General features: G+C 52.2%; 8 protein-coding genes across 8 annotated transcripts; 3 read left to right on the top strand and 5 right to left on the bottom strand.

Annotated features, from left to right (window-relative positions):
- Positions 1-6,645: 6,645 nt before the first annotated feature.
- Positions 6,646-7,319, bottom strand: HER10_EVM0010755 (uncharacterized protein; the record flags this gene model as incomplete). The annotated part of the gene is made up of 3 exons (XM_035480205.1): positions 6,646-6,727; positions 6,789-7,046; positions 7,171-7,319. 3 exons carry the CDS (start codon positions 7,317-7,319, stop codon positions 6,646-6,648), a joined length of 489 nt encoding a protein of 162 aa, XP_035330027.1.
- A 47-nt stretch (positions 7,320-7,366) lies between these two features.
- On the bottom strand, positions 7,367-8,544 carry HER10_EVM0007094 (uncharacterized protein; the record flags this gene model as incomplete). The annotated part of the gene is made up of 3 exons (XM_035476660.1): positions 7,367-7,648; positions 7,902-8,224; positions 8,379-8,544. The coding sequence occupies 3 exons, from the start codon at positions 8,542-8,544 to the stop codon at positions 7,367-7,369; spliced, it is 771 nt and encodes a 256-aa protein (XP_035329564.1).
- A 1,472-nt stretch (positions 8,545-10,016) lies between these two features.
- HER10_EVM0003134 (uncharacterized protein) lies at positions 10,017-11,856 on the bottom strand. The gene is made up of 2 exons (XM_035482919.1): positions 11,532-11,856; positions 10,017-11,117 (listed from the first exon to the last, which is right to left on the bottom strand). Exons 1-2 carry the CDS (start codon positions 11,681-11,683, stop codon positions 10,229-10,231), a joined length of 1,041 nt encoding a protein of 346 aa, XP_035329050.1. The 5' UTR covers positions 11,684-11,856; the 3' UTR covers positions 10,017-10,228.
- Positions 11,857-14,410: 2,554 nt separating this feature from the next.
- On the top strand, positions 14,411-16,699 carry HER10_EVM0002632 (uncharacterized protein). The gene is made up of 2 exons (XM_035472336.1): positions 14,411-15,241; positions 15,307-16,699. Exons 1-2 carry the CDS (start codon positions 15,170-15,172, stop codon positions 16,048-16,050), a joined length of 816 nt encoding a protein of 271 aa, XP_035329008.1. The 5' UTR covers positions 14,411-15,169; the 3' UTR covers positions 16,051-16,699.
- Positions 16,700-19,291: 2,592 nt separating this feature from the next.
- HER10_EVM0013374 (uncharacterized protein) lies at positions 19,292-20,149 on the top strand (the record flags this gene model as incomplete). Its single annotated transcript, XM_035482735.1, has 2 exons — positions 19,292-19,591; positions 19,993-20,149. Exons 1-2 carry the CDS (start codon positions 19,293-19,295, stop codon positions 20,147-20,149), a joined length of 456 nt encoding a protein of 151 aa, XP_035330320.1. The 5' UTR covers position 19,292.
- Positions 20,150-21,203: 1,054 nt separating this feature from the next.
- On the bottom strand, positions 21,204-22,800 carry HER10_EVM0000397 (ubiquitin fusion degradation protein UFD1). The gene is made up of 3 exons (XM_035470182.1): positions 22,636-22,800; positions 22,277-22,582; positions 21,204-22,204 (listed from the first exon to the last, which is right to left on the bottom strand). Exons 1-3 carry the CDS (start codon positions 22,636-22,638, stop codon positions 21,359-21,361), a joined length of 1,155 nt encoding a protein of 384 aa, XP_035328758.1. The 5' UTR covers positions 22,639-22,800; the 3' UTR covers positions 21,204-21,358.
- Positions 22,801-23,026: 226 nt separating this feature from the next.
- On the top strand, positions 23,027-24,626 carry HER10_EVM0003135 (Lin1 family protein). Its single transcript, XM_035472820.1, has one exon. The coding sequence runs from the start codon at positions 23,141-23,143 to the stop codon at positions 24,560-24,562; it is 1,422 nt and encodes a 473-aa protein (XP_035329051.1). The 5' UTR covers positions 23,027-23,140; the 3' UTR covers positions 24,563-24,626.
- A 77-nt stretch (positions 24,627-24,703) lies between these two features.
- On the bottom strand, positions 24,704-26,450 carry HER10_EVM0000985 (RuvB-like helicase 2). Its single transcript, XM_035470749.1, has 3 exons — positions 26,287-26,450; positions 26,006-26,232; positions 24,704-25,945 (listed from the first exon to the last, which is right to left on the bottom strand). Exons 1-3 carry the CDS (start codon positions 26,293-26,295, stop codon positions 24,769-24,771), a joined length of 1,413 nt encoding a protein of 470 aa, XP_035328819.1. The 5' UTR covers positions 26,296-26,450; the 3' UTR covers positions 24,704-24,768.
- Between the last annotated feature and the right edge of the window lie 936 nt (positions 26,451-27,386).

Here is a 27,386-nt window from a genome sequence, read left to right as displayed (position 1 = left end):
GCTAAATCCCTAATCAATACTCGCCTTTCTCTGTTCAACGTCTCTACCGTTGTGGGGAATTGGCCAACAATAAGGTCCATCGCAATGTCCCGCCGCTACGATGAGACGCACTCTATTACATCACCAAGCTTCACTGCCAGTCGGGGCATTCGTTACATGTCTCACTCAGGGCCGAAGGAACGAACGTTGCTGCACATATCGACTTATTCGTCCACCTGCCACATCAATCCGCTCCTTGGCCACACCCATTGAAGTTACCCATCCCGGTCTGGCCTACCTTTTGGACCCCGGATATCAGTTCCTCGTCAATGCCCCTGGGGAAAAAAACCATCCGATGGCAGCCCAATGACATGGGCAGACGGAGCAGCCTTGCTATTGCACCTTCATCGGCCGCTAATCAGCTTCACACTCGTCCAGCATGCAACCTCACCGGCCGCTTCCCCGTGCATGACTGAAGTACGGATTAAGGTATGGCTGCATGTTGAGAGCATGGTTCAACCCACGGCCGCCTCATTCATTGACCGTCGCTTAGACCAGTTTTTTCAAGCTGATGCACAAGCTTCAGGTACGTAACGTGCCCTCCACTCTTCTCCTCGCCATCACGATGCTACCCCGGAACGGGTGGTCAATTCCCCCGCCGCAACCACCATCTTGACCGTGCCTCAACTATCTTGCCGGCTAGCTGCTTGTTGGGTAAGCTCGTTTTTCGGGTCGTCAGGCACCTACGTGACAGTTTTTCGACGATTTTGGCATGCGTGCTGTCTGACATCTTGTTTGCCCTCGTGTTACCTTCAAGGTATCAAACGAAAGGCCGATTGGTCTCGAAAGTCCCTGAGAAGACGCAATGGAGCAGCCATGTTGCTCTTGGAGTCGGGGACACCATATGCAGCCGGTGAAAGCGTGAAATAGGGCGGCCGATCCGACTTGTCAAATCAGCTTCTTGTGGCGCCAGCAAACCTTGCAAGATATTCGACATTGAGGGGGCTGAGAGACATCAATATCAAACGGCGACGTTTTTCCACCGAGAGGTCAGGATCCCTGGAATCTGTATATTACGCAGTACGCCACTCCGGAAATATTCCTATGTACCGTGGCGACCTTGTCGAGCTGCTCGAGCAGTACTAAGTAGTCGAGCCCGACTTACAACCTGACTGTACTTCGCTGAGGCCATAGCTCGAGCCGCGGATTGAGTTGAATGAGCTTTGATGAAATTTTTCCTCCTCTTCGGAGTTGTGGGTTGATGGGCAGAGCCCGCCCACCCCTGCCATGTCGTACATCGTCTTGGCTTCACTGCAGGGGTCGTGTGTTTGCCTTGCCGTCGAACTAGCCTCTATAGCCGTCTAGATCGTTATCGTTCCCGGTTGAGTTTCCGCTTTGATCCCGGGTGTATTAGCCATCTTACATCCGGCTGAGGATGAACAATCCTTCCGGTAGTCGTCAAGCAACGAATCGAGAGCGGGCTAGGGATTATTTGCTGAACGAGAATCGTTCTCCCAGACGTTATCTGGCCAACCCTGACAGAACCAACTAACAATCAATGATCGACATCCATCACACGAGACCGAGCCTCACGGCACAGTGGCAGAGTGGCTCCTGGCCCTGTTAATAGGATTCAGTCACTTAATTGTGCTGAGGCTAGGATTATGCGGCTGGATTACTTCACAGTCTCAATGCAACTGTGATATTCATGCTTGTAGAGCCACGAAAGGCCTAATCAGCCTGGCCAGCGTGCTAATATTTGTGTTTACATAGTTTTACAGCCGATGAAGGATGTCTATATCAAATACCGCAATAGCTTCCCATATTGTCAGACGGAGTCGACTGACTCGAAGCTCTCATCACATATCATTTCGTGACGGATCACGTTCACCATCCACATTACAATGATTTCGAGGTTGTTGCTGGGGGCCCTGGATGCTTGGCGACTGTCGCCCCACGCATTGCTGCTCCATCTTACATTCGATCGCTCAGATCAACGTCAGGATCTCACACGCCAGGAAGCGGCCGAGTGGCATCGAGGGCGAGCCGAGCTGGCCGGCCTGTCTATGCCGTATGACATTTCAATACTATTGCGATCGACCTCCACTACTCCTTCAATAGTGTCGTGGTAGAATCACGGCGTTTGCATCTCATGCGGTCGCCGGCGCAAGATGTGCAAATGCATGACCGACTTGAGCGGCCTGAAGCGAGCAGCCGTCACCCTAGCGGCAGCGGCAACGGCAACGGCAACCATGAGAAAACGTCATTCTCAGATGCTTTTGAATCTCACGACATTAAACACTTGGACACCGCGCTTCTCGGGATCACAACAGGATCCATAGCGATGGAAGTTTTAGCCACGCCGCGCAAACCGCAATCTATCCTCAGCTTTCCGTACAGGCCGGGGGGACCACAAAGTGCTGTGCAACGAATGAGAGGCTGCTGTGCCACTTTGACGTCCTTATTGGCAGTCAGCTGTCCCTCGCGTACGGCATGACGGGTACAGAATCGTCGATAAGTGGCTCCTGGAACGCCATTTTTGACATGCGAATCCTCCATTCATATATCTCCCCACTGAGGGGAGGCCATGCGGGATTAAACCTCACAAAATCGCAGGCCAACGACACCTTCCCGACTTGTATCTTACGCAGGTCGCCAATTCGAATCTTTCGGGAATTCCGCGTCCCGTGACGATGAGTGGATGCGGCCGAGGATTGGATCTTTGCTCTCAAAAATGATGAGGGTTGCCTGCTCGACCATCACCAAGAGAAGTTGAGAAGCTCATATTCGAGTTTCCATTGGAGAATCTGACATGTCTCAGCAGATGAGTAACACACCACCTCGTGGCATCACGGAACCTGAGCCGTGAAAGAGCTCGCTTACCCCTGTCCTGTCATCCCTCTGGGCGGGCGGGGAAACCAGGTGAACTGACTCTTTCAACCGCCCAAAAACGCGAAAAGAGGCAGATTCACAGCATCTTATCAAGCACGAACAACACTCTTTGGGTAATGGGCAGGGGGGGGCCATAAACAGTAGACATGAATGAAATCCCGGCATCTCCCCAGTCAACCATCCGATCACGTCTGTACTGCAGCACTTACATCTGCAGAGATCATCACCGCCGAGAGTATCCTTGTCCCATCACATCTATTCGCACCCACGCTTTACTCACCTCGTCCAACACGCCGCCACGGCGACCGACAATAGTCTAAGATCTGATGGCGTGCGCTCCATCTTGACATCTGGAAGTCAATTGCAGCACGTCAAAGAAGATGAAGGGTAACGCGGCATGACCGGCCGTGCGCTGTGACTGTCAGTCTGCTAGAAATCCCATTTTCTCCAAAGAGAAGAGACAAAAAAGCTGTTGGACCCCTGGGCCCAACCGCCGTGCCGCCCTACAACCCGCATGCGGCCTAGGCGCGTGTGATTCGGACGGCGCTATCTGTGATTCGACATGGTGACCCCGTTGGTCCACCCCCGTCCGTCCACCCAAGCTCCCCCATCCGCCATCGTCCTCCCGCCGTTTACGGCCGGCACGAGCCATGAGCAAACGTCCGCAGATGACGGGCACGCTAGGCTAGCTAGCACTCGCACGCGCGGGGCGACGCGGAAGGGATGCACGGGTTGGTTGAAGAGGTGTAACAATGGAGAGGTGTGGCGGGATGCGGACCGGGGGGACAGATGGGGGACGGGGTGCCCGCGGTCTACTATCGATGTGATGGAGACCCGACGTAAGCATTTGGCTGGCGGCTGTTGGTGGCGTTGAAACTCGAGAGAGCTTTCTTCGACTTACACAAGTGTGAGAGTCCGGTTCACTCGATTTCCTTGCTGCTCGTATTTGCTGAGGTATGTATGCTTGTCTCGGCGGAATCCTTCTAGGGCTTTCCCTGAAGCGGCTGCGGTTACGTGCCTTGTTTGTTGAGTTTGTTACCGGCGGTAAGGGAAGGTACCAAACGAAAAAGTGAGGTGGCTGGGGGAAAATAGGGCTGGTTAATGGAGGCGAGAAGATATCTCGTGGACGGTGGACCTGGAGATCTACGATGGAGGCAAAAACAAGCCCGGAGAACACATGGGGTGGAAGGTGAGAGGACCGCCTCGCTGGGCGAGCAAGCGCTGAGCAGCAGCGAACGGCGGCGGTGAGCGTTGTAAGCGAAGCTGGTGCATGGTGCGCGGTCATGTGCCCTCGTGCAACATACGACGAGGGGAGGGACCTTTTGTTCGCCGGGCGGTTGGGGGGGAGGCAAAATAGCGTGGACAGACAGAGAGAGGGAGAGAGAGAGAGGCTTCTCCGCGTCCGATGGTTCGTGCCACGACGATAGGAGATCTTTAATTGCTTATTTGCTTTTTCCTCGTGGTCTTTCGTGCTCGTAGGATGCCGTCGTCGAGCACGTGGTTTTGTATGTGCCTTGGTTGATGCAGGAGTAGGTAAGTATTTCGTGGGGGGCTGGGCTAGGCAAGTTGGCAAGGGGCAGAATTTCCCATGTCTTGGAAGTGGTTGTGAAGTTTTTTTGCTTAGCTGGCTAGCTGGCTGGGGAGACTCTTTTCCGAGAGCGGCGGACCTAGTGTACGTTGACGTGGTATAGCAATGTCTCACTCTGCGTTTTTTCTGGAAGCATTTTCAATGAGAGGGGAACGTTCCCTTTGAGGAAGACGGGAGAGTTGGGGGTGGGATTGAGAGGGATGGTCTGCGATGTCGGTGAGGTTGTAGTCGGCACCTTGGGTGCAGCGCGCGTATGCAGAGCCAGCGAAGCAGGAGAGTGTATTCGATATTGCTGTGCTGCGCTGTGCTGCACTGCGCTGTTCTTTGCTGTGCGTTTTCGTTTCTCGTATTCACAGTCGGTCAACTAGCTTGCTAAAGAAGGCCAGTTAGTTGATCGATTGACACCTTGCCATGTGTTGCGACGTGTTTTCTCTCCCTTGGATCTAAACCCACTCAACTAAATTCAACCGGGGTTCATATTAGTAAAGTTCCTAATACTGATGTTATCGGTGAACTAGTTCCTATCCTTGGCAGTACCAAACTTCTTGAGATTGTCCTTCGATTGAGCTAGATCTTCTCATGCATGTAGATAGGTGCATATACCAACCGCTCTCATGTCAATGCCGGTACGGTACGCAGGCCTTGGTCCCGGCCCGTTGCGCCCGACTGCCGTAGTCTCCACAGTGATCTCCGTTCGGGGGTATGCGGGGCCCGGGGCGGGTCTTAGACAGCCCCCTCCCCCCGCTCACTACCGTTTCAAACGGCTTTGGGCTTAATTTGACGACAAGCGGGGAATGGGACGGGGGACTTGTGTGCTCTTGATCGGATAGACAGTGTTAGACGTGCTGGACGTGTTATTGGGGGAACTGCTTTTCTGTCCTGCGATAAGTCGTGTTTTGCAGCCCTTTCGGAGCTCTAAGGTGGTTCAGAGGTAGCTGTCTTCTGCACATTCGGGGGGTGAGATAGCTGTGAGATGTTGGGGAAGATCAACAAAAAGCTCAGTTGACAATCTAGTTGTGACTATGTTTCTTCCTCAGACTTCTTGGCTTCGCTTGCGTCTGGAGACACCTGAGCGTCAATTTGGTAAAAACCGATTTGAAATGCAGAGAATACGAACTTCAACAGATTGCATAGACTTTTGGATCTATCTACTATATTGGGATAGCATATCACCTCTTGGTCCCATCGCCCAGAAGCGTCATACTATCTTCGTTGTCAAAATCTGAGTACTGGACGAAGTCTCATCTTCTTTCTCTCGCACAGGTCAGCGAAGCAGTAGCTTCGGATCTCAGACTTTGACCCTTCCCGTCCCAGAAAAATACCAGCTGCGGCTACTGATGCTCGATTTATTGCAGCTTCGAGAGACTCAGCATAGTACTCGTGCAAGGAATAGGCAGATGTGGTCCTCGGACCCTTCGGATATGTGCACGACAGCTGGTCGAAGAACCTCACCAAGCTCTTGAGCCCGATTTCTTCCTTCGGCGCACGTAGTGTTGGCATCATCGTCGATGAGAACGTGACGAGTCCTCCCGTTCTCAACCTATTTTGCACTGCTTCAGCCAAAAGCTCAACATTCTTGGGTTGTGGTTCCGAGATAGCCAGATAGCCACTTGTCATAGTCTTTCTCATTTTCTGCATCGCTGCCTCTAGTTCCCAGGTTGCCATCAGAATCATTCTAATATGACCACCCGACTAGATGAAGCTGTTTTTGGAGGCACTCGATACCCCGGTGATTGCCAACCTCCGGGTAAGCTTGAGAAAAGATCTCCGGCTTCCGTGAGGAGAAGGCTACATGAGTCGTCAAACGATTACAACTAAGGCGAGCAGGAGGTGACAATGGGCACGCGGAATTTATGGAAGGTCCTCAGGAAGTCGAGTGAACGACAGCCAAGGATTCAAGGAAAAGCAGTTTGAGAAAGCAAATGGTCTTCTCAATTTTTCAGTGTAACTTTTCCGTATCCGCAGGTATCTCATGACCTGTCTCGAAATGCGTTGCGCGATGAGGTGATAACCCCCCAGTGATGTGCGAATTCCAATGATCTTCAAGTCAAGATCCAATGCTGCCAACCCCCCAAGCATCATTCATCCAAGCCTCCCATATCATACTCCAGAAGAGCCAGTGGACCGCCCTAGAAATGCCATGTGGATTTGGTTGAATCGATAGTGTTGAGGGTCGAATAATGCATTTAGATCTCCGCGTTGACGGGGACGAACTTGGCGCCGGTGGTCTTGATGTCCTTAGTGTCCTCGTGGACTTCGTCTTTCATGCTGTTTCGTAGATATGATTGGTGAGATGGACCTGGTCCCAATGGATTCCGATTTGGCTTACCTGGGGCGGGAAGGGGTGCACGGCTTCTTGGGGGGAGGAGCCTCCTTCTCGTCATCCTCGTCCTCCTCATCGGCCTCCTCGACCTTGGCCTTGGACTTGGCGGGAGTCTTGCGCTTTCTGGGAGTAGCCGGGGTACCGGCCTTCTTGGGGGTAGCAGCCTTTTTGCCAGCCTTCTTGGGAGTGGCGGAGGCAGATGCCTCACCGTCGCCGCCGTCGCCGGCGGTAAGCTCCTTGCGCTGAAGCTTCTGGATGTGCTGCCTGAAGAGACTTGTTAGCATCCAGAGCAAACCAAAATATCTCGAGAAAGCGAACGCGTAATAAAACGGAAAGAAAGAACGGAGAGACGAGAGAAAGTGAACGTGGCAAGGCAGGCAAGAAATACATGACAGCATTGGCGTTGTAGACATAGCCCTTGGCATGAACTAGAGGAAGAACGTGGTCCCAGTCCTCCTTAGAGGGCTTGATGACCGACAGAAGGGCAACCAAAAGGTCAGATCGGGCCTCATCGTTCCAAACGGTGACTGGAGCCATCTTGGTTGGCAGAGGGAGGTGTGAAAATGGCAATGTAAGGCAGGTGGTCATGAAATAGGCGAGTGGTGGTGATTGGAGTGAAGATGAGAGTGGAAGAAAGGAAAAACTGAGAGATCGCTTGATCTGGGGAAATATGTGGGAAGTGGCGGGAAGGAGGCCGCTGGAGAGGCAGAAGTGGGAAAGGACGAAGGGAAAAGGTGGAAGGCGCACTTCAAGGCAGAAACGGTCATTGTATGACCGAGGGCATGAAGCTCGTCAATGATGACTGAGTACTGATCAGTGGATGGAGCCATCGTCTTGACCATAGAGACCAAGATCTGCTGGTCGATCTCAGCCGTCCAACGGATCATTGAGCGAGACATGTTTCAAAGTGCTGTAGGAGAAATGAATGGAAACGATGTGATGATGATATGTAAGAAGGTGAACAGTTGATAGAGTTTGATGTGAAATGTGTTGAGTATGAGAGATGAAAGAAAGAGAAAGGAAGAAACGCATGAGGCCAGAGTGAGAAACAAATAGAGGAAGCGCAAGGCGAGGGAAGAGGCAACCGCCAGGGTGAAACAGAAGGCAGGAGGGAGATACACACCGGACAGCTTCCCAGGTGATATCCGTGAAGCCATATGCATGCATCTTCAGGATGACGGCGTCTTTGGCTTCCTTCGTAAGGCCTTCGCCCTTGGCAACGGTATGGAATCCCATAGCCAGAGCCTCGAGAAGGGCCGGATTAGCCCACTTGCCACCGGGAGCAGACTTCTCTGACATGGTGATTGTGTTCGTGTAGTATTGGGTTGGCTGATGGGAAACGATTGATGGAATGTGGAAAAAAAAAAGGGTTGTGTCAGGGAAAGATATTGGGGCTGACAGGATGGGTGTGTAGTGTGTGGAGAAGGGGATGAGAATCATATCTTGAGCCACCTATTTCAGGCAGCGGAAGTGACAGACGGAGTCCCAGGTTGACAGCAAAAACAAAGAAAAAAAAAATTGGACAGGAAGCGCAGGCAGCAAAAACGTGCCACGGGAGGAACCAGACAGACAGAAAGAAAAAGTCGTACCGGACACTGTCCCAGGTGGTGTCCTCGAAGCCATCGCGATGGAGCTTCGCCTCGACACGGTCCTTTGCCTCCTGCGGGAGACTGCCGTTCTTCAGCTCGTCGTAGAAGCCAACAACCAGGCTAAGGAGAAAGGCCGGGTTAGACCACTTTCCGCCCTGCTTATTGTCAGACATGTTTGCGATGTTGATCTTAATGGTTGTTGATGGTGATGAAGTTTTATGTTGATGTTGAAGATAGCAAGACTGAATAGCCCTTGGAGATGATGTTCTGAAATTGTGTTTTGGTAAAGAGACCACGATAATCGTATGATGGTTGAGGAGGAGAATTGTCGAAGGTGTAGAGAAGAAAAGAAAGATTGCTCTCGAGATCGAATCTGAAGGGGATTTTATAGAGACCCAATGAGGCCGGGTCCTCTCGCCGGCTGGCACACGAGCCAGTACTAGAAACCCAAAGGGCGAGAGCACCCTCAGTAAATAGAACTTAAAGGGCGAGAGCCATCTGACTACACGGCATAGAGCAGTATAAAGTCTCACTCGTCTGAACGCATTTACGTCTTAAGGTATGAATCGTCTCAAAGAACTTAATCGTCTGAACGTGAGACGAGAGATCCAAAGAAGAGGAGCATTATTGCTTGTTGCTTAGGAAACTCAAGTGCAGGAACATCCCCAGTAAACAGGACTAAAAGGGCAAGAGCCTTCCAACTACTTCCTACATAGCCGAGACTAGTATCAAATATCATTCGTCTGAATGGATCCTCGTCTGAATGTCTAAATTGTCTCAAAGCAACCAGTCGTCTGAATGCAAGACGAGAAAGTCAAAAGGCAATAGCATCCTACATCAACAGAACTAGAAGGAAGAGAGCGTTCTGACTACCTGCCCAAAGGCCCAAAGCAGTGCAAATTCTCACTTTTATCGTCTAATGAGAACCTCGTCTGAATCTATGAGCTGTCTTAAAGCCTTCGTCTGAATGTCAGACGAACAAACCCCAAGAGAAGGAGCATCTTTCCTGCCTGGTAAACATCCCTTGAGAGGCAAGAACCTTCTTGCTGCTCAAGGAAGCCCATAGGGCGAGAGCACCCTTTCTCAGTGCCAAATGGAACGAAAAGGGCAAACGTCTTCTTACTATTCAGTTTCATTCAGAGAGTGAGAACATCTGCTTGCTTGGTGAACAGAACCTCAAGAGCAAGAGTCATTGTACTGATAGGCAAACAATTTGGTATGAAGAGCTAATGGGAACAGGGGTCTCTTGGTGGACAACCTGGCACGGGAAACTCAGAAGGCGGGAGCATTCTAGATATCTCGACTCTGTAGCAAGTCTCTACCTTGATTGTAGCTTAGCTCATACGGAGGGTGACAGACATGGAGTGTCTCAGTGCATCACCGAACCCTGAGTTGGTCTAAAAGGTAGTGGACGATTGTCAAAAAGAATGACAAAAAAGCTTTTGCTCTCGAGTCCGAGGTAGAACCATCTCGATGGGATGTATGACAGTGAGAAAGAGCTGGCAAGTTCTGTGAAGTTTATTGTTCTCGAGACCTAGTAATCTCAATTGTAAAACTCGGCCAATGCCAGTTAAGCATGTATCCTTATAAGTCGAAGGATCATAGACAATGGAAAAACCCAATCAGTCCAAACTCCAAGCACCTCGTCGTGTTCATAACCTCGCTCCGGATGCCGCTACCGCTTTGATGCATAACGCCTTGATCTAACAAAACTGATGGGAAGGAGGAATATCGACTGGCTCGGGTTTATAGATTTGACGCCTAGTCTAAATCATCAAATTCGCCAAATTCGAATGTATTCGCTGCGTCCGACGCCGCCTTGGCCTCATGAGCTTTCAAGCGGGTTGATCGCTACTCTCATGTCTCAGGACCAAAGAAGGAAGTGTGCGGGTCTGAACCGGTCAAGCCGGCTGTGGGATACTCGGAGTTGTAGCCATCAGAAGGGGGTTCGCTGTGCGCGGCCAAAGCTAACACAGCTTCGTCATCGACGAGAGAATGGTCATGGTCATGAGCAGGGTTGTCGAGCTTGATTCTCTTGGCATCGGGGCCGTCTTGTTCGTCATCGTTGTCGTCTTTGAGAGACAAGTCGAGAGCGTCGTCTTTAAGGGGAAGGTCCAGAGACTCCGACATGAGACTGTCAGGCAGGATGGATGCTTCCAAGTGGGTGTGGTCATCCTGGATAGACTCCTCATGAGTGGGCTGGTGCTCGGGCTGGGGGTCGTGCTGAAGGTCATGCGGAAGGTCATGCGGAAGGTCGGGTTGGTGAGTGTGCTGAAGGTCGGACTGGTGATTGTGTTGGAGGTCGGGCTGGTGGTTGTGCTGAAGATCGGGCTGAGGACTGGGCTGGAAATCGGACTGATGAAGACTTGACTGAAGATCGGTTATATCGGTTTGAAGGTCGGGCTGAATAACAGGTTGAGGTTGACCAGCTTGAACTTCTTGATCGGGGCCAATTTGACTAAGTTGGCTAGGCTGGCTGGCTTCACCGTTTTGCTCAGACAAGACGGCGATGGCCATCTGCGCGGCTTGCTGAGGCTGCTTCTTGGGCCTCCCACGACCCGGGCCCGGACGACGAGTGATTGGATTTGTTGTTGGGTCGACCTTGCGAGGGTTGTCAGGGCTCCCTCCATTTGTCTCACTCTTGTGCTGGGCACGACGAAGGCCCTGAAAGTGTTGTCTGTATTTCGTTAGTTTCTGTATGGAAATGGAGCAAAGGAGACGGATCCAGAATGAGAAGATGAGAAAGCTATGGTGAAGCAACATCGATGGTCAGCCGTCCCAGCTACAGAACATCTAGTTGCTTGCAGTGAAACTTTACGAAACAAGATGACGTGATAGTTTTGAGGCCCGACGAAAAGTGCGAGAAAAGGCGTCGAAGGCAATCCTTGACTTCATCTCTGGTCTTTCACAATAGATTTCAAGGTCCATTCTGGAGGGACCAGGAGGGAAACAGAGAAGAATGAGCACTAAGAAGACTAGGAGAGAATACAGAGCGGGGAAATGCAGATGGTAAGAGAAGGGTCGGCGCAAAAGTGAAGGCGCGTAAGTACGCGCAATTGTCTAGAAATAACGAATCGCAATGACGACGTCTTTGTGCGCTGCGAAGAAAGTTGCGCGTAGGTCGGAAGGATAAACATGAGAGAGAGGCGCGCCAACTCACCTACAGCCTTCATTGGTGAAGCCGTAACCCAGTGTGCGCATGTGGTTGCCGATGGTCGTCCATTCCGAACCGCTGATGACGCCAATGTTCTTCACAGACAGGATGGTAAAGAACAGATCCTTGTCGGCTCTGTCATTCCAATTTTTATTCATGACGAATGCGACGGATGATGTCGGCGATTCGCGTGGATGATATCCTGATACTCGTGACTTATACGATTGAAAGTGGATGTGAGATGGTGGCTATCCTTTGCGGTCGAGGATGAGAAATTGGTAGTGTGCTAAGCTCGAGAGAACGATGGGTCGAAAGGTGGTTGGGGGGCGCGAGACGGGAAAGTCAAGGCGCTGGGTTTTGAGTGGCTCCCTGGCCCGGTTTAACGTTTCGCCGGGTAAGAGCTCGACTTGCATGCACATCTGCAAAGCCTCAAACCTCGACAGAAAACTCCAAAAGACTGCAAATAGCTCCTGTAACACTTCCTGAGTGATTGAGTTTCTTTTCAAGTAGTTGTAAACAGATTTGGGGAGGCCATAGATCAAGAGATATCGTGGCCAAAGACGCCTACAGGACAGCGGGCGGATCTTCCGAAAGACTCCAATGTGCATAATACCCGGCGTTTAGCCGTTCATCAAGCGAGCTGTGACACCCTGCACTGGCTGCAGGTAGGTTAGCGGCAATTGACGGCGCCCTCCTCAGTGTCGTAATTAGTGCTCTGTTGCATTTGGGCAGACTACTTAGAGCTTCCAAATTCCCAATTCCCTCGCTGGCCTGCGTCTGCTGTTTCAACCAAGTGCATGACGAATATCACACGTTCCACACCAGAGAAGAACTGGGCGAGTGCACCTTGCTGATTACGATTCAACATGTTTTTTTCTGCACAGGAATCGTGTTCATGAGCTGCCTGGTCAGTCGTGCCGTGACGGCTGTGCGTTCAGTACCTATTACATGGATTCGTGAGACACGTCGAATCTGGCCCGCTGCCCGCCTGCAGCCGACTCGATTGGCAACGATAGCGTATCTGTCAAATGCCTGATTGCGAGACATGGCCGGACGGTGTAAGGTAGCCTTCCGAATACTCGTAGTTTAAGGGAGATCAACCTTGGGAACCAATGGCGTGCAATTTGTCTCGCATGCATCTTAAGACTTAAGCCGCACACTGGGGACGGCGCGACCCTGACAGACTGACAGATGACTGAAGAGGCAACTTCAATTGTGACTACAGAGCTGTGTGAGGCGGTCATCTTCTATGGTCTCTCTGTGAAAAAAGGCGCCATTTACTCCAATGAGAACAAGAAGCAAGGCAGCTTACCTCTGTGAAGCTTCTCCCAAACAGCCGCGGGAGGCCCCTTCACCCAGGTTCCCTGTCGCAATCGCCGCTTTACTCCTCCCCTCACCACCTCAGGCCGGGTTTGGTAGGTGTGGAGAACGGACGCTGTCAGACCTCAGGCAGCAACTGCAGGTCGATCCGTGGGCGATGTGCAAAGTGGGTCTAGATGACACATCACGTGGTTTCGTGGGAATATTGCGAGGACACAGTGCCCCCTCGGAATCGCGAGGCGCGTCTCCAAACCACTTCACCCGATCCCACCAACTTCACCGCGTGTCGCCTACGACACCAAATAGGCCTTTGGACAACATATTTACACGTTTTATCGCTTCAATATGTATTCCGACATTTATTCGCAATTTTTTCTGGTCTCCTAAGTGCTTTTGCTCGTTGAACAATCAATTCGCTGTTCAATTGCCAAACTAGACGGCCATCTCGATTGACCCCTCCCCTCGCCGGCTCGCATCACCAGCAGCCGACGGATGTCCCAGCCAGACACGAGATTGAGATTACGACAGTATGATTGACTGGAGCACGAATCCAGGGGGCACTAAATCGGGCCAAGAGGCTCAAACTCTGTTTGCCATTATTCGCCGTATTCCGCATCACAGAAGCTCCGTTGCTGCAAGCTTCGCCAACCTTGTGGCTACTAGCAGGTTTACCCCTACCTTAGATGCGTAAACCCGGGTGTTCGCAAGCGACTTAGTATACCATGTACGTATCAGAAGGCATCATGCTGCGTCGTCACAAGTGTCTGTCGACCGCCTGCTGCGTAAGTTTGTTTGACGACTCGGTGTGGGAAGGCCGCCAATGAATAGTGCGCGAACTGGGAGCTGCAACATGGACATAGCCAATCGCCCCAACCCCCTCCATTTCCGAAGCTACCTTGGACTAAAGTACTCGAAAAGTGAGTCACACATCCATACCGCATACCTGTCTCATGCCATTTAGATCCCTGTTCCGTTTCCAAGTGGTCCGTTGGGCGTTCCTGGATCTTGCATTGGGGTGGGATGGGGCCCGTTCGACCGCAAAAAAAAAGTCCCCCCAGAGAAAAAAAAATGACCCAAAAACTGCGTGTCAATTGACGAGTCAATTCTGCCTGCGAGTGCAGACATGGTTGATATCAATTAGTGCTCGCATATCGGCGGACACGCTAGTCGAATTACCTTGCAATTCCTGGCCTTTCGCTCAAACCTTCATTCGTCGGAGAGAGTCCAGTCGACTCCATCACGTCGGATGGGTGCAGGGGAGGGATCTGCGGACGCCGGAAGGCAAAAAAAAAAGTGAGCGCAAAAAGCTAGGGAATTCAAACCACTTTACGCGCAAATGACACGGCCCCACGCCGCGACACACCTCGGCCCTCTTAGCTCCCCTCCACCATTTTCATCAGCGCTCGAGTGAGCGTGAGCAGGGCAGCCATCAAAACCTCCAAGCCATTGGATCCAAACCATCCCATCCCATCCATGGATGCTATGCACTTGCGTCTGCACCTCACCACACCTCACCTACCACACCACATCCTCTCTCCACACCCTCCACAAACGTCACACACCCCCCTCTTCCCCCCTCTCTTCCTCTTCTTCTCACACTCTCTCAAGGACATGCGTCCCCGTCAAAGCCTGCCGCCGTAACTCCAGGCAACAAGGGACTATTTTGATTCCTTGTGTCTCAACCAAGGGGTTTGCCACTTTTACACCTCAATAAAATGTCGGCCCAAGCGCCGCGGCGTCTTCCCTGAAAGCATCTTCGTTCGACTTTCTTTTTCTTCATACTGTATAGATGCCAGCGGCCAACTCCAGCTCCTAATCCACAACTACTTGGCCCCATCGAGGCTCGGTACCAGCATCAAGCCGACTTGCATGCTCATTCCCTTTAGTTCCATGGTCCATGGGCCCTCTCCAAGCACCTATAACTACCGTTGATGTCCCGGGGTGTTGTCAGGCTGCCTTCTGACGAATCCTCCTTGTCTGCCTCTTTTGTCCGCCTCACCCTCATTGACCACCCACACCAACCGGTGACCGGCCTCGCCCTCAGTGGTTGCACCATTTCCAGATCACAACCTGCTGACTTGGATGCCATATATCTGGGCTTCGCCTTGCCTCACCAATCTTCACAGTGACTCATTTCCTTCATTTCAACTCCACACTTGCCTGTCGTGTGCTGGTTGACTGGGTTGAGCCAAAGCTTCAGCTTCTGTTGCTGTGCACTTCAAATTACTCCCCTTTCCTCCAGCTCACTGGCTTCAATATCGACCTCACCTCCATTCCCATAGCCTGGTCAGCTCGAGGCGAGACAACTCTCCAACACTCTCAACATGTCCTCCAATACAGACAACCAGATGACGAGGTTTCTCTTCGCCATCTTGAAACAGAAGAACCTCAAGGATGTAAGTCTCTACTACTACTACTACCACATCATATCACCTTGACTGGAGACTTATTCAACCTCCAGATTGACTGGAATGCCGTCGCTCATGATCCAATACTATCACAACCCATCACCAACGGCCATGCTGCTCGCATGAGATACTCCCGTTTCCGTTCGGCAATGCTGGGCCTCGAGCCTCAAAAACGCAACAGAGCCACCGCAAACAAGAACAGGGTTACGAAGAACAAAAAGGAGCAAAAGCCACCGAAAAAGGAAGAAGAGGAAGAAGACGAGAAGAGGGTCAAGCCGGAACCAGGGACTCTGGAGGCTCTCCAACAAGCCGAGGCTCGTGCCAGGTCTCCTGTCAAGGTCAAGCATGAGCATAGCCAGCCTGCCTACCGACAGCAGTTCACACCGACATCCATGGCGTCTCCCACCGCCACGGAATGCCAGCAGACCTTCCAGCCGAGGATGCTCACACCGTGTAGCGACGACATGTTCTCGGCGCCTCACAACCTGCAGTTTAGCCCGTCAGCAAGCCTCGTGGGCGCTCACCCAACCTTCGACCTCTCATCAGCCATGGCCTGCGCACACGAGCCGGAACAGCACCACCACGAGCACGACCACAACTCATGGGCACCGAGTCCAATCTACTCGGCCTTTGACGCAGCCTACGATATCGACGGCTTCGGCGTCGGCTCCTTGTGCGATCACCAGGCCGGTCAGGGGCATACCGACGACATGCACGGATCTCCCGCGCTGGGGTCTCTCATGCCTGAGCACATGAACATCAAGAACGAGCACTGGGACACCCATTTCCACCCATAATATTTCCGAACCCGAAAAACAGTTCGAGCGAATACTGGTGTGTGTTGGAATGGTATTGAGGGAGAGGTCATCTTATACGTTTTGGGTCCGGGTTTGGAAAAAAGAAAATACCTCGGGCTTTTTTCTTCACTGTCGTTGGCCTTTTTCTGTTCTCCCTCTCTTGTCTCATGTCTCTTGTCTCTTTTGTGCTGGTCACTCCTCTACTCACATCGATTTGGACTACCAGATGTACTAATGAATTTACGCAACACCCTGCAATGGCGTACTGGTCTGGCCTAGAATGTATGCTTCCCGGAAGAAAGCAGGGGGGCCTTTAGAATTTTAAACACATACAATGACGATTTCTATGACGAGTTTCTGCTTCTTGATTTTCGCATGCTCTTGTTTCAATAAGGCGGCTTCGAGAGTGTCCCATCCATCACCTTCTTACTCACCCCAGGACTTAATTCCCGACAATACCTTCTCCCTTAAAGGATAGCAAACCGTGGCACTTCGACATCAGTATTGATTCTCTACCACCATTTCATACCTGGTTCCCATGTTCTCACATGTCCTCCTCCGCCTTAGCCTTATTCCATCCAGCCCTTTCACCATCAGCCCTAGGCCATCCAGCACCCTAAGCCTTCATTCTACTTGATTTCTTACGTACCTCTTCAAGCAGTGTTTACTAACGGTATGATATCTATATGCACCCATCACCACTACCGAGTCTGGCGTGTATGCATCCCAAGTCATGGATGCTCTAGGGTTGATCTGCCTCTTTCTCCCATCTTCCCTTTGCCAGTAGCTGAATGGATCTAGCGTATTATTGCCCACATCTCACGAGCTATCCATTACGGAGATGAAGCGAGATCAGGCAGCGACAAAGCAGATAGTGATGGCAATTCACAACCGGCAAGTTGCCCAAGATGAAAGGGTCTTACGGCATAAGAATTTGCTCAAGATGAGTACTATTTCATCCGTTCGCGATCCCTATTCCTTTTATCAAGATGCCTTTTGCCTAGATTTTTTAGCGGTTCTATCCACAGGGATTCATCTCAACTGTGTAGGGCTGATTGATAAAGCCAAGACTGGACGAAGAGAATATAGAGATGGTTTGAGGGGACCTCTTGAGACGAGACATGAGACGGCACAGCGGTCAAATGACCGCCAGCGAGAAGCAATACATTATGAAGTCATGAGCTACACTGGCATTGAATAGTTCTCTTCGACAGAGGGAAATTTACAAACCCCCATTTCTCTTCTGTCCTCATCGGAACTTTGCTTCATCGCAACAAGTGAGATATGTCCGTCCCGCTCCCGCTCCCGCTCATCTGGGTTGAGGTTACTTATCTTATGTGCCAGGCTTTATGGTTTCTATTAGTTTTCAAGGAAGCTGAAGACTGCTACGTCTTCTCATTGCTTCAAGTCTACTTGTTCTTTATCCTTTCTTAGTAAAGTTGTAACCCCCTTTCTTATAATCTTTGTCGAAGTCTTTACTTCTCAGTCTTCTATTTGAGTCTTTTACTCTCTTGCATCACAACGTGAGCACAACTCCTTGCCTCCCGCTCGTTCCAAAAAAGTCTCCTACTACCTCATCACACTCATCAAGAGGTTATAGGACTGAGATCACACCTCTCATCTTTCTCCTCTAAAATCCTTCAGGCGGGGAACAAAGCTCTGCTCATCGAGGCGGGTGCCACCTTTAAGCAACTTCTCGAGGCGAGTGCCATCGACTCATCCTTGAGGTGGATATTATCTCACAGGGAGGACGAGTTCTGTGTATTCACCTTTTGAGGCGAGCGCCATCCCTCAGCATCCTGAGACGAGTGCCTTCTTTAGACGAATGCTATCCCATAGAACTTTGAGTCGGGGGGCATATGTTCACCTTCCATGATGAGTGCCATCTCCAACTTCTCGAGAAGAACATCATTTCACTTACCTTTGAGACGAGTGTCATCCTACACTTCAGGCGAGTGCTACCTACCTATTCACCTCTTATGGCGGGCACCATCTCTCACATTATTGAGGCGAGCGCCACCCACTTATCCCTCGAGGCGAGTGCCATCGTATGCTTGGGGCGAGTGCCGTCTAATACTTGAGCCTAGGTACCGTCGCAACTTGAGACGAATGCCGCCCATCAAGCCTCGAGTTGAGGGTCGTCCCAACTCGAGGCGAGTGCTATCCCGTTGCCCCTTGGGGCGGGTGCCGTCCCATAGTTGAGGCGAGTACTAGCTCTCAGATTATGACAGCTCTTTCCTGCTTGACCTCTCCGGCTTCTCGAGGTTTTGACTCTCACCCAGGATATATAATCCCCCTTTCCACCCCCTCCACAGACCTCTTCCTCTTCAACCCACCTCACCTCTCACAACTCCTCGACCAGAGAGCGAGATCTTCGCCCATAGAAGATCAACATCATTACACTTCGCTATATACAGCATACTAGGTACGTGGTTTCTTACTCATGCTATGTATCTCACTTTTCGCGTCTCAACTCGTCGCGAAACTCTTTTCACTACGACTAAAGTTGAATATTCCACCCTCTATACCTTTTTCTATCACATCATCGCAATCTTACGCGTTTCTGTGTTTGTTTCTTCCTCTCAAGCACATCGCGCCTCCCAACTTTCATACAACCCAGTGGTCAACACAATCTCTCTCCAACCATCCTCTTCTCTACTCCCTTTACTTGACGACTCTCTTCCACCTTGACTCATCGCACACTCTCTCACTCATCTCTCTTGTCTCCATCGCTGGCTGGTCATCCTGTCTCGGAATCTCATTATCTTCGCTCAGTTCTCATACAGAGACCTGACGTCTTGAAACTGACCCTCTTAGCACTCCGCATCGCAACATCAGCAACGCAACAATGGCTGGCAACTCTTGGAACGCCGAGACCGAGAAGGCCCTCTTGCTCTGCGTCATCACTACTGCCAACAACGGTACTGGCATAAAGCCTGACTGGGCTAACGTCACTCGCCGCATGAACCGCCTCGGCTACAGCTTCACCGTTGCGGCCCTCAGGTGAGTGACTATTTCTCTATATAGTGTCCGGCAGAACTAATCACAATTTCTCTCACAGTCAGCACCTCTCGAAGTATCTGACCAAGCCTTTCAATGAGCTGCTGGACGCGACCGCCGACATGCCTGCCACCCCGGCTCCGGTTCCTTCTTCCCGCAAGCGTGCTGCCCCCGGCTCCGGCACTAGAGCGGCTAGAATCTCCATTGCCGGTGGTTCTGGCGCGGCCCAGGCTGCCAACGAGATGGCCTCTCTTGCCCTTTCGGCTGACGATGGCGTTGATGATGATGAGTCCGACATGGAGGAGTCCAAGAAGCGTGTCAAGATCTTTCACGAAGGTCTTGTTGCTGCTCTTAATGGCCAGCATATCGATCTCACCGGCAACGATACTGATGCCAATATGGAGAACGCCGCTCCTGTCTCTGGTCTCGAACGTCAGCCGATTGACCTCACCGGCGACCTCACCGGTGCCCCCAAGAGAGAGTGGACGTGGGAGGGCGATGGCACCATGCCCTCCTTCATTCGTGCTGCCCGCTCGCGCAGGTATGTTCCTACGGATTCTTGTTCTATTTTCTATATTTTCACCTAGAAATGTTCTGGTCACCCCAGCACTTGAGACCCTGAGCTTGTATTGGTCTTTTTTTGTGGCTCTTCCAGCTTCAACAGCAAGGAATCGCTTCTCTTACCTGTTCTGCATCCGTCTGTTGTTTACCTTTACCTCTTACCTTCGAATTTGACCCCACTACCTACCTCCTACCTTACATCACTACCTTCCGTCTTTCCATACTTCAATCTTCCATACCTCACACCTCCACTTTTACAATCGAAGTTCCAACTACACTTCTACTTTCTATTCCCACATTCCAACTTCCACAAGATACACAACTTTCTCTTCAAAAGCCCTCACCACTCTCCGAAATGGACCTCACTAAGGAATTTCGCAGCTTGACCATCAACGATGCCGCTCCCGCCGCTCCCGCCGCTCCTGCCGCTCCTGCCGTGTCCCGCTTCAAACATAAAGCCGACTTCAACGGCGTCAGAACCGACCTCAACCTCGACCCGTCCGTCAAGACCTATACTTCCGTCATGGATCCCGCCTAGTGGGAACTCGAGAAGCGTGTCTGGATCGCCTGCGTGAAGAGTCGCAAGCAGCTCATGGAGATCAACGCGCGCAAGGCAGCCGAGAAGGAGGAGGCTGACGCTAAGGCTGCCGCTGAGGCTGCCGAGGCTGCGGCTCAGGCTGCGAACGCGATGGTCTTGGATTAAATGATGATGAGGGGGAGATTGGTTTACGACGAAACTCATTTTCTTTGGATTCACCCTGCTCTCATGACTTTAATGATGGGCGGGGAGATTTGGGAAAGAAGGGTTTTCGTTTGCCCGTCTTTTTTTTCTAATCCTCTCTTCATTTCTTGCTACTGGGTTTGACGGCAAGGTGGTTCGACAGAAACTGGCATTGTTTTCGGCATCAGGAACGGTTTTCTTTTCGCGCTTTTCTCTCTTCTCTCATCAGCTTTTCGTTCGCTTCTCGGCTTCTTCATCCCCTTTTTCTCGACCATGGACACCTTTTTTTCTTCGCAACACCAAACCAAAACGACCGCCGCCATTGAGTTGGATTGATCTGGAGTGGCATTGGAGGGGAGTAGGAGACCACGGGAGGGATACTGGGACAACGGAGGCTGGGATTTGACGGAAACTGGAAAGGGGGCAAAGGGCTTTTGGGTTTGATTTCTCTTTTCGCCGGATTGGCCAGGTGGCTTTTCGTTTACAAGGAATCTCTGGCACAGAGGAAGGGTTTCAACGGACTGATTTGACGGGGTATGGCTGAGATTACCGCCCCTTTTGATACTGATTGCGGAGGATTTCACATCTGGCTCGTACAGAAGCAGGCTTGCTCTTTTGCTAGCTTTTCTTTCTAGTCGGAAATGGAAGTCATCATCTGCTATCCTTGAGTACACTGATTGCTTTGTGAGTGAAGACCTGATGTTGCATAACTTCGATTCTTACGACAACGCGATTATAAACGGTGGTGAGGAGATGAGTGTCAGGGCACTGCTCACATTGATGTCGTGTGCCCTCGGCCTCTTTGCCTTTGGGCATCATTTCGTATGACCAAGATCGTCTCAAGCACGGCACTCGTACGTAAATTCAATCACTTCATTTTCGGGAATCTAATCACCGTTTGACTGTCCCAGACGATGCTGCCCTGGTAATTAGAACCATGCTCCCAGAATAATTACCCATCATACCCCTGAACGCCATTTGATCCATCCCAAATCACAGATATGTTCGCACCCGCACATTGCCATCTCACTCGATGCCGCGAGGCTTCGGGCCACGGCTATCCACTCTCCGTCCCTCCGCAGGGCCCTTCTTCTCAGGAGCCTTCTCCTTCTCCTCGGCCTCACCCTTGCGCTTGGCGCGAAGTGTCTGGCCCTGGCCCGCAAAGTGCGGACGCTTCTGCTCCTCCAACTCGCGCTTCTTATCGTCGTCAGTCTTGACCGGTTTGATCTCGTAGCCGAAGAAGAGCTTATTGGGCGGAAGGCGAAGCGGCATGGGACCGTTGTTGTTCCGGCGCGGGATTGGCAGAGCGGGCGGGTTGGCTGAGGCACCCGCCACGGGAGTCGCAGGCTTGGGCGTCGACGCCTTGCTGCCCTTCTTGCTTAGCTTCTGGCCCTCGCCGTAGAATTTGGAGTTGGTCGTCGCCGCGCCGGGGGCGATGGCGCCGTAGTTGATGGACTGGGCCATGGACCCTTGGCTGTGGAGCAGGCCGCCGGCCGGGAGGCCACCACGGCCGCTTCTGGGTGTGCTGGTTCCGCTGCCTTTCTGTTGCCTCTCTGGCTCGACATAACCGACTGGTGGCGCAAAGTCGACCTCGACGTCGGTCTCGATCAGGCACACTCCCATCTTATCCGTCTCCGGCTTGACCTCGAGAACCGCCACGTGGTAGATCTCGTCATTGTACTCAAAGTTGAAAACGTCACCCTTGGTGAGTGCGGCGAAGTTCCTAAATGCCTTCTCCAGCACGGCCTTGGGATCGCTGATATCGAGGAAGTTGGTCGATTGGGGCTGCAGCTTGACTAGCTTGGCGAGCTCGAGGGAAGTCGTCTTGATCTGGATCATATCGCCGACGTCCAGCGAGAGGGTTTGCATCATCTGATCTCACATGTTAGCAACGCCACCTCCGCTACGGCCAGCGCGGGCCAACGAGAGGATACGAGCACGAACCCAGTGGGGAAGGTATGCTCTGCCCTCCTCCGCGACGAATTCCAACACACCAGCGTGCGAGTGCTTTCCCTTCTCGCCGTTTATAATCTCCATGAGCAACGGCCATTGCACGTGGAGCTTCGAGACCTTGTCGAGGGCGGAGGGTGGCAGGAAGATCTTGGAACCGTAGTTGAGGTCGGGTCGCTCGGGACCAGGTGCCATGACCATGGGGTAGCATCGGTAGTATTCGTCAAATCGCTGGACGATCGGCCGGCGGCCACCGCGTGCGAAGTTATACATGTCTGCTTCGTTCTGGTCGAAGCGATACTGGGAGCTTAGAATTAGCTGGGGCGGAGAGGTGAATTGGACAGCTAGCTTACCATCGAGTGGGGGATATTTTGAGTAAAGTATCTTTTTCGCAGCAGAGAGAGGAGAATTAAAAGCAGTGAAATCAGTCCCGATGTGTTGTCAAGCTACCTTGGGCAGCTTTCTTTGAATCAGAGCAGTTGTGGCTGCTGCAGGTGGTGAAAGAAGGTAGCTTTGGCCTTTGGGTGTGATGAAGGAGGACCCGCGGTTTACGTGGGGCCGCAAAGGCAACTGATGAATGACGAAACCCGCTGGAAGTTCGACTGGGCTCCACCAAAAAATGACATGCCCGATACCCCAGTCGGTACCTTAATGCCCATGCAACTTTGTAGGGAATTCGAGGTATCCGCTCTCAGCTCTCAGATACATTCCAGGAAACTTAGAACGGGACGTTTGGAATTAGAGCTGCTGCATCCAGCCTACCTAGAAAGAAGCTCTTTGAGGACAACAGCCTCGCCACACCTCAACTCCTCATCTGTCACAACCCACCCCATATCTACAGGCATAGCCGCCCGAGCCATGGCCTCTAGACACTCAGCAGCGCGCCCGAAAAGGGCAGGCGAAACCTTTGCGCGAACGCACCACCACGACGCCGAAGCGGACGACGGCCACGACTCTAAGAAGCTAAAGTTTGACGTCCGCAACCCCTCCGCCCTGGCCCCCGATGCGCCAGAAGAGGACGCCATCCTCGACGCCGACGTCATTGGCGGCGGCGGGGGAGCGACGAAGCGCGGCGCCGTGAACCTGGACGGTTACGACAGCGACTCGGACAACGAGCGCAACTTCAAGTCGCGCGCCAACGAGAAGCATAAGGGCAGGAAGGATGGCGATGCGGACTTCTTTGGCCAGTTGGATAATTATGATGCCAAGGACAGCGGCGCGAACGGCAAGGGGGGCAAGATCAACGAGGATGACGACGAGGACGACGATATGTTTGCCACGGACGACGATGACGAAGAGAAGGAGGGTAAGGCGGCACAGGAAGGGACCAAGGCGGCAGGGAAGGACAAGGCTGTGCGCTTCCTCGATGACGCACAGATTCAGGGCCAAGAGCTGCAAAGTAAAAGCGGAGGACAGATCCGTCTAGACGACGAGGAGAGCAGCGACGACGAAGAAGACAAAGAGCTGGCGATGCAGGAGGAAGGCATCGACGAGGAGGTCGGGCTCGGCGGCTTGAAGCGTAACGCGCCCAAGGTCGAGGCGTTCAACATGAAGGACGAGCAAGAGGAAGGTCGCTTCGACGAGGACGGCAACTTTATCAGGAAAGCGGTGGACCCGAACGCCGTGCACGATAAGTGGCTCGACGGGCTGAGTAAAAAGGATCTGAAGAAGGCGGCGGATGCACACGAGAAGCGCGAGGCCGAGGCGCGGAGGTTACGGATGGAGAACGACGACATCTTGACGACGGACCTGCTCAAGGCGCTCATCGTGAGGTTAGAAAGGGGCGAGACATCCCTAGAGGCCCTGGCGAGGTTGGGCAAGGGGCAGCCCAAAACCAAAAAGATACCCAAATGGAAGCTCAAGAAGCAGAATAAGGGCGGCGGCGATGAGGCCATGGACGTCGACAAGGAAAAGGACCAGCTTAGCCCCGAGCAGCAGAAGAGGAAAGAGGCCATTGAGGCCATCACCGACGCGGCGGATAAGCTGCTGAGTCGAGATCACGCCGAGATCTACGACGAGGAGAGGGAGATGCTCGTGCGCGAGTGGCAGCGAGAGACGGGCGAGCAGTGGGTTGAGCCGGCCAAGGATGACGCTGATGACGATTTGTCCTCGAGGATGTGGGAGTTCCGTTGGACGGATGGGCGGGATAATGCTGAGAAACAAGGGCCGTACGATGGGCCCACGATGAGGGCATGGCAGGATGCCGGATACTTTGGTGAAGGCGTTGAGTTCCGACCAGTTGGTGACGATTCCTGGACGAGGGTCGCGACGTTTGAATGATCGTTCCGCGACCTGGAACCCATTCAGAAAAAAGAGTATACCATGTAACAAAGACGGATGAATGAATAAAAAAGCCTTGCATTCCTGGCATCGTCACGATGCTACCATTCAAACATTTATGGTACATAATCTATCATACGTCCTAGGGGGTAGCCACCTATTTTACTGCCCAAAAAACGCCCAACATGGAAGACCCTTTAACACGCTTAACTCAACTCCATCGCATCGCCATGGCCATTAGTGATGGTAAAGTCGACGGCACCGTCGTTGCCAATCAAGCGCTTCTCCGACTCGGACACGAACTTGACGCTGCGAGACGGGTCGTAGAAGAGAGAGAAGCTCCTCTGAACATCGGCAATCTCGACCTGCTTCGCCCTGCGCTTGGCGCAAATCAACTGCGAGGTGGTGATGAGGTTGCTGGCGTAACGCAGGCCCGCCTCCTGGCCAATCTTCGTGAGCAGCGCCAGAGCGTCGGCTGAGACGTCCACCTCCTCTTCTTGAGCTCTGATGGTGATGATCTGCTTGATCTCCTCAGGGCTGTAGGTGTTTGTGTGGATAATGACGACACGGTCCAGGAAGTCGAGGGGCAGGCCATGGGGGCTGCGGTAGTCGGTTCCACGGATGCGGGAGTTGCCCCTGTTGCTGGCCATGATGACAATAGGTGCGAGATCGTCTTCCAGGGCGCGGTTGATGTATGAGAAGCACTCAATATCGAGCATGTGAACCTCATCGATGAACAACACACCGGGAACAATCTCGGCCTTGCCTTCCTCCTTCCACTCGCCGACCTTGGTGTTGATTTGGTCTCTAATCTCGCTGCGGATCTCACCAGTGTCTCCAGAGAACAGGGCCAAGAAGCCCTGTGTTCTTGAGTTGATAACATCAATCTCGTGGAGGGTGACTGTGTGGACGACCTCCTTGCGCTTCTGCAGCTCACCGTCTGGGCACTGCAGGAACTTGGTGTCGACGCCCATGGCATCGTAGTCGCGCGAGCGAGCATATGACCGGCCAAGCTTCGTGATCTTGCCCGAAGACTTGTCGATGGAAATAATGTCACCGGCCATGACGCGCTCCTTGGTCATGGCATCAATCATCTTGGCGCCCATATCGTAGACAGCTTCCATGTCGGTCGTCTTGATCGTCAGCTTTCCCTGTTTGGCGCCGCCTGTAACGCTTCGGTCGATCTGGATTTCGACGACCTCGCCCTCCATAATCTCGCTCTCCTCCTTGATTCGAACACCAATCGACTTGCGGAATGCTTGTGTGAGAGCTTCGGTCTTTGACATTTCGAGGGAGAAGATTTCGGATGAGGCAAGGGAAGTGAAGGGGACATCGGGGCCGAGAGACTGAGCCATTCCCATGGCGATGGCGGTCTTACCAGTGCTGAGGAGATGGAAAGTCAGTCACAGTCTTTAAAGGACGCATGTGGAAGGAAAGGCTTACCTTGGGGGGCCGGCGATCAGCACAGCTCTTCCGGCAATCTTGCTCTCCTTGATCATCTGCAGGATCACGGCAGCAGCTTTCCTGGCCTTCTCCTGTCCAACCAGACCTTGAGATGCCGCTCTGGGCTCCAGTGTTGTGCCATCAACGCCCAAGCCGCGGATGTGGGAGTGAGCCGCGATGAGATTGAGGCCCTTGAGCTCCTTGCTCTCGGAGACGGTCATGACGGGCTATAGACCCTGTTAGCTTCTAGTGCTTAGGCGCAGACGAAGAGGAGCGCATACCGCAGCCATCTTGGACTTGGGTTACCAATGACTTCAAGAAGCTTGTCGCAGGGTTAGATTTTCGGCAATTGAGGGATGTCAGTGGGAAGAGACGGGCTTGAGGTGATGTTCGTGGATGAGGCGCAAAAAGCAGTTCGTCAATTGTCGTTCAAGGCTGAAGGAGCTCGGCCTTGCGCGTTCAGAAATTTAGGAACGCGCTTACCTCAGTTTGACGGGCTGAGCGTGGCGCGGCTAGCGCTTGGGCGCCACAGGAACAGACCTGTGTAGGTAAGCCAGGACGCCAGAAAGTCTGCCTTAGTTGGTACAAAGCAGGCACAGGATCCGTACCACCTCGGTTTAAGCTTGACACTAGCACTTAAGCACTCCATGTCAGGGTCAGAGGAAATCCCACGTAACTTAACTCTATTGCATACGACAAAGAAGTCATTATGTTGATTTCCAACACACTTCTACAATAATTGTCTTAAGCAAGTTCCTGGGCAGGACAGCTCCAGCTTATCCCGTTGCGACCAGTTGCAAGGCAAGGGTGCGATTACTGCTTATTATCATGAGCCATGTGTCGAGTAGAACTTCGACAAGCTATGCAGTCTGGATGTAGCATCTAGATTATTGTTGTGAACAATCAAGTCTTTGTTGGTGCCAAGACAATGCAGCCACACAATCTTGTCTTATAAGTTGAATTGCTTGCTTCCAAAAGCAGCCAGGACGCTTTGTTCTTTGTCATCTATAAACGACCGATCGACTACGGGAGGTGTTGATCTTCACTTGGAACAGTGACATCTCGAACGGATCTCCGTTGCATTTCCCTTCCTTGCGCCTTTGGCAATATTCGCTCAGAATGCTCCTTGGTCGTTGTCTTCTGATTGTGCTCGAGAGGGGTAAGTATCGGTGCTATCGTTGCCCAAGTGCAGGATCGATAGAAAGGTCCATCGGCGATGGTGGGAAAATGGCAAGGGACATACGAGATCAAGTTCAACTTGAACTCTGAAATGGCGCTAATGCCTATTATAGCATCAATGTTTGCTTATTGGGATGCGCCCTCCCCCACCCAATGTTGACCCCTTCTTGGGCATTTGCCAATGGATCAATCAGTTTTTGCC

Source organism: Colletotrichum scovillei (genome assembly GCF_011075155.1).
Source record: "Colletotrichum scovillei strain TJNH1 chromosome Unknown Contig00009, whole genome shotgun sequence".
In the NCBI taxonomy this organism is placed as follows: Eukaryota; Fungi; Ascomycota; class Sordariomycetes; order Glomerellales; family Glomerellaceae; genus Colletotrichum; species Colletotrichum scovillei.
This window is presented reverse-complemented; position numbering and strand designations above follow the sequence as displayed.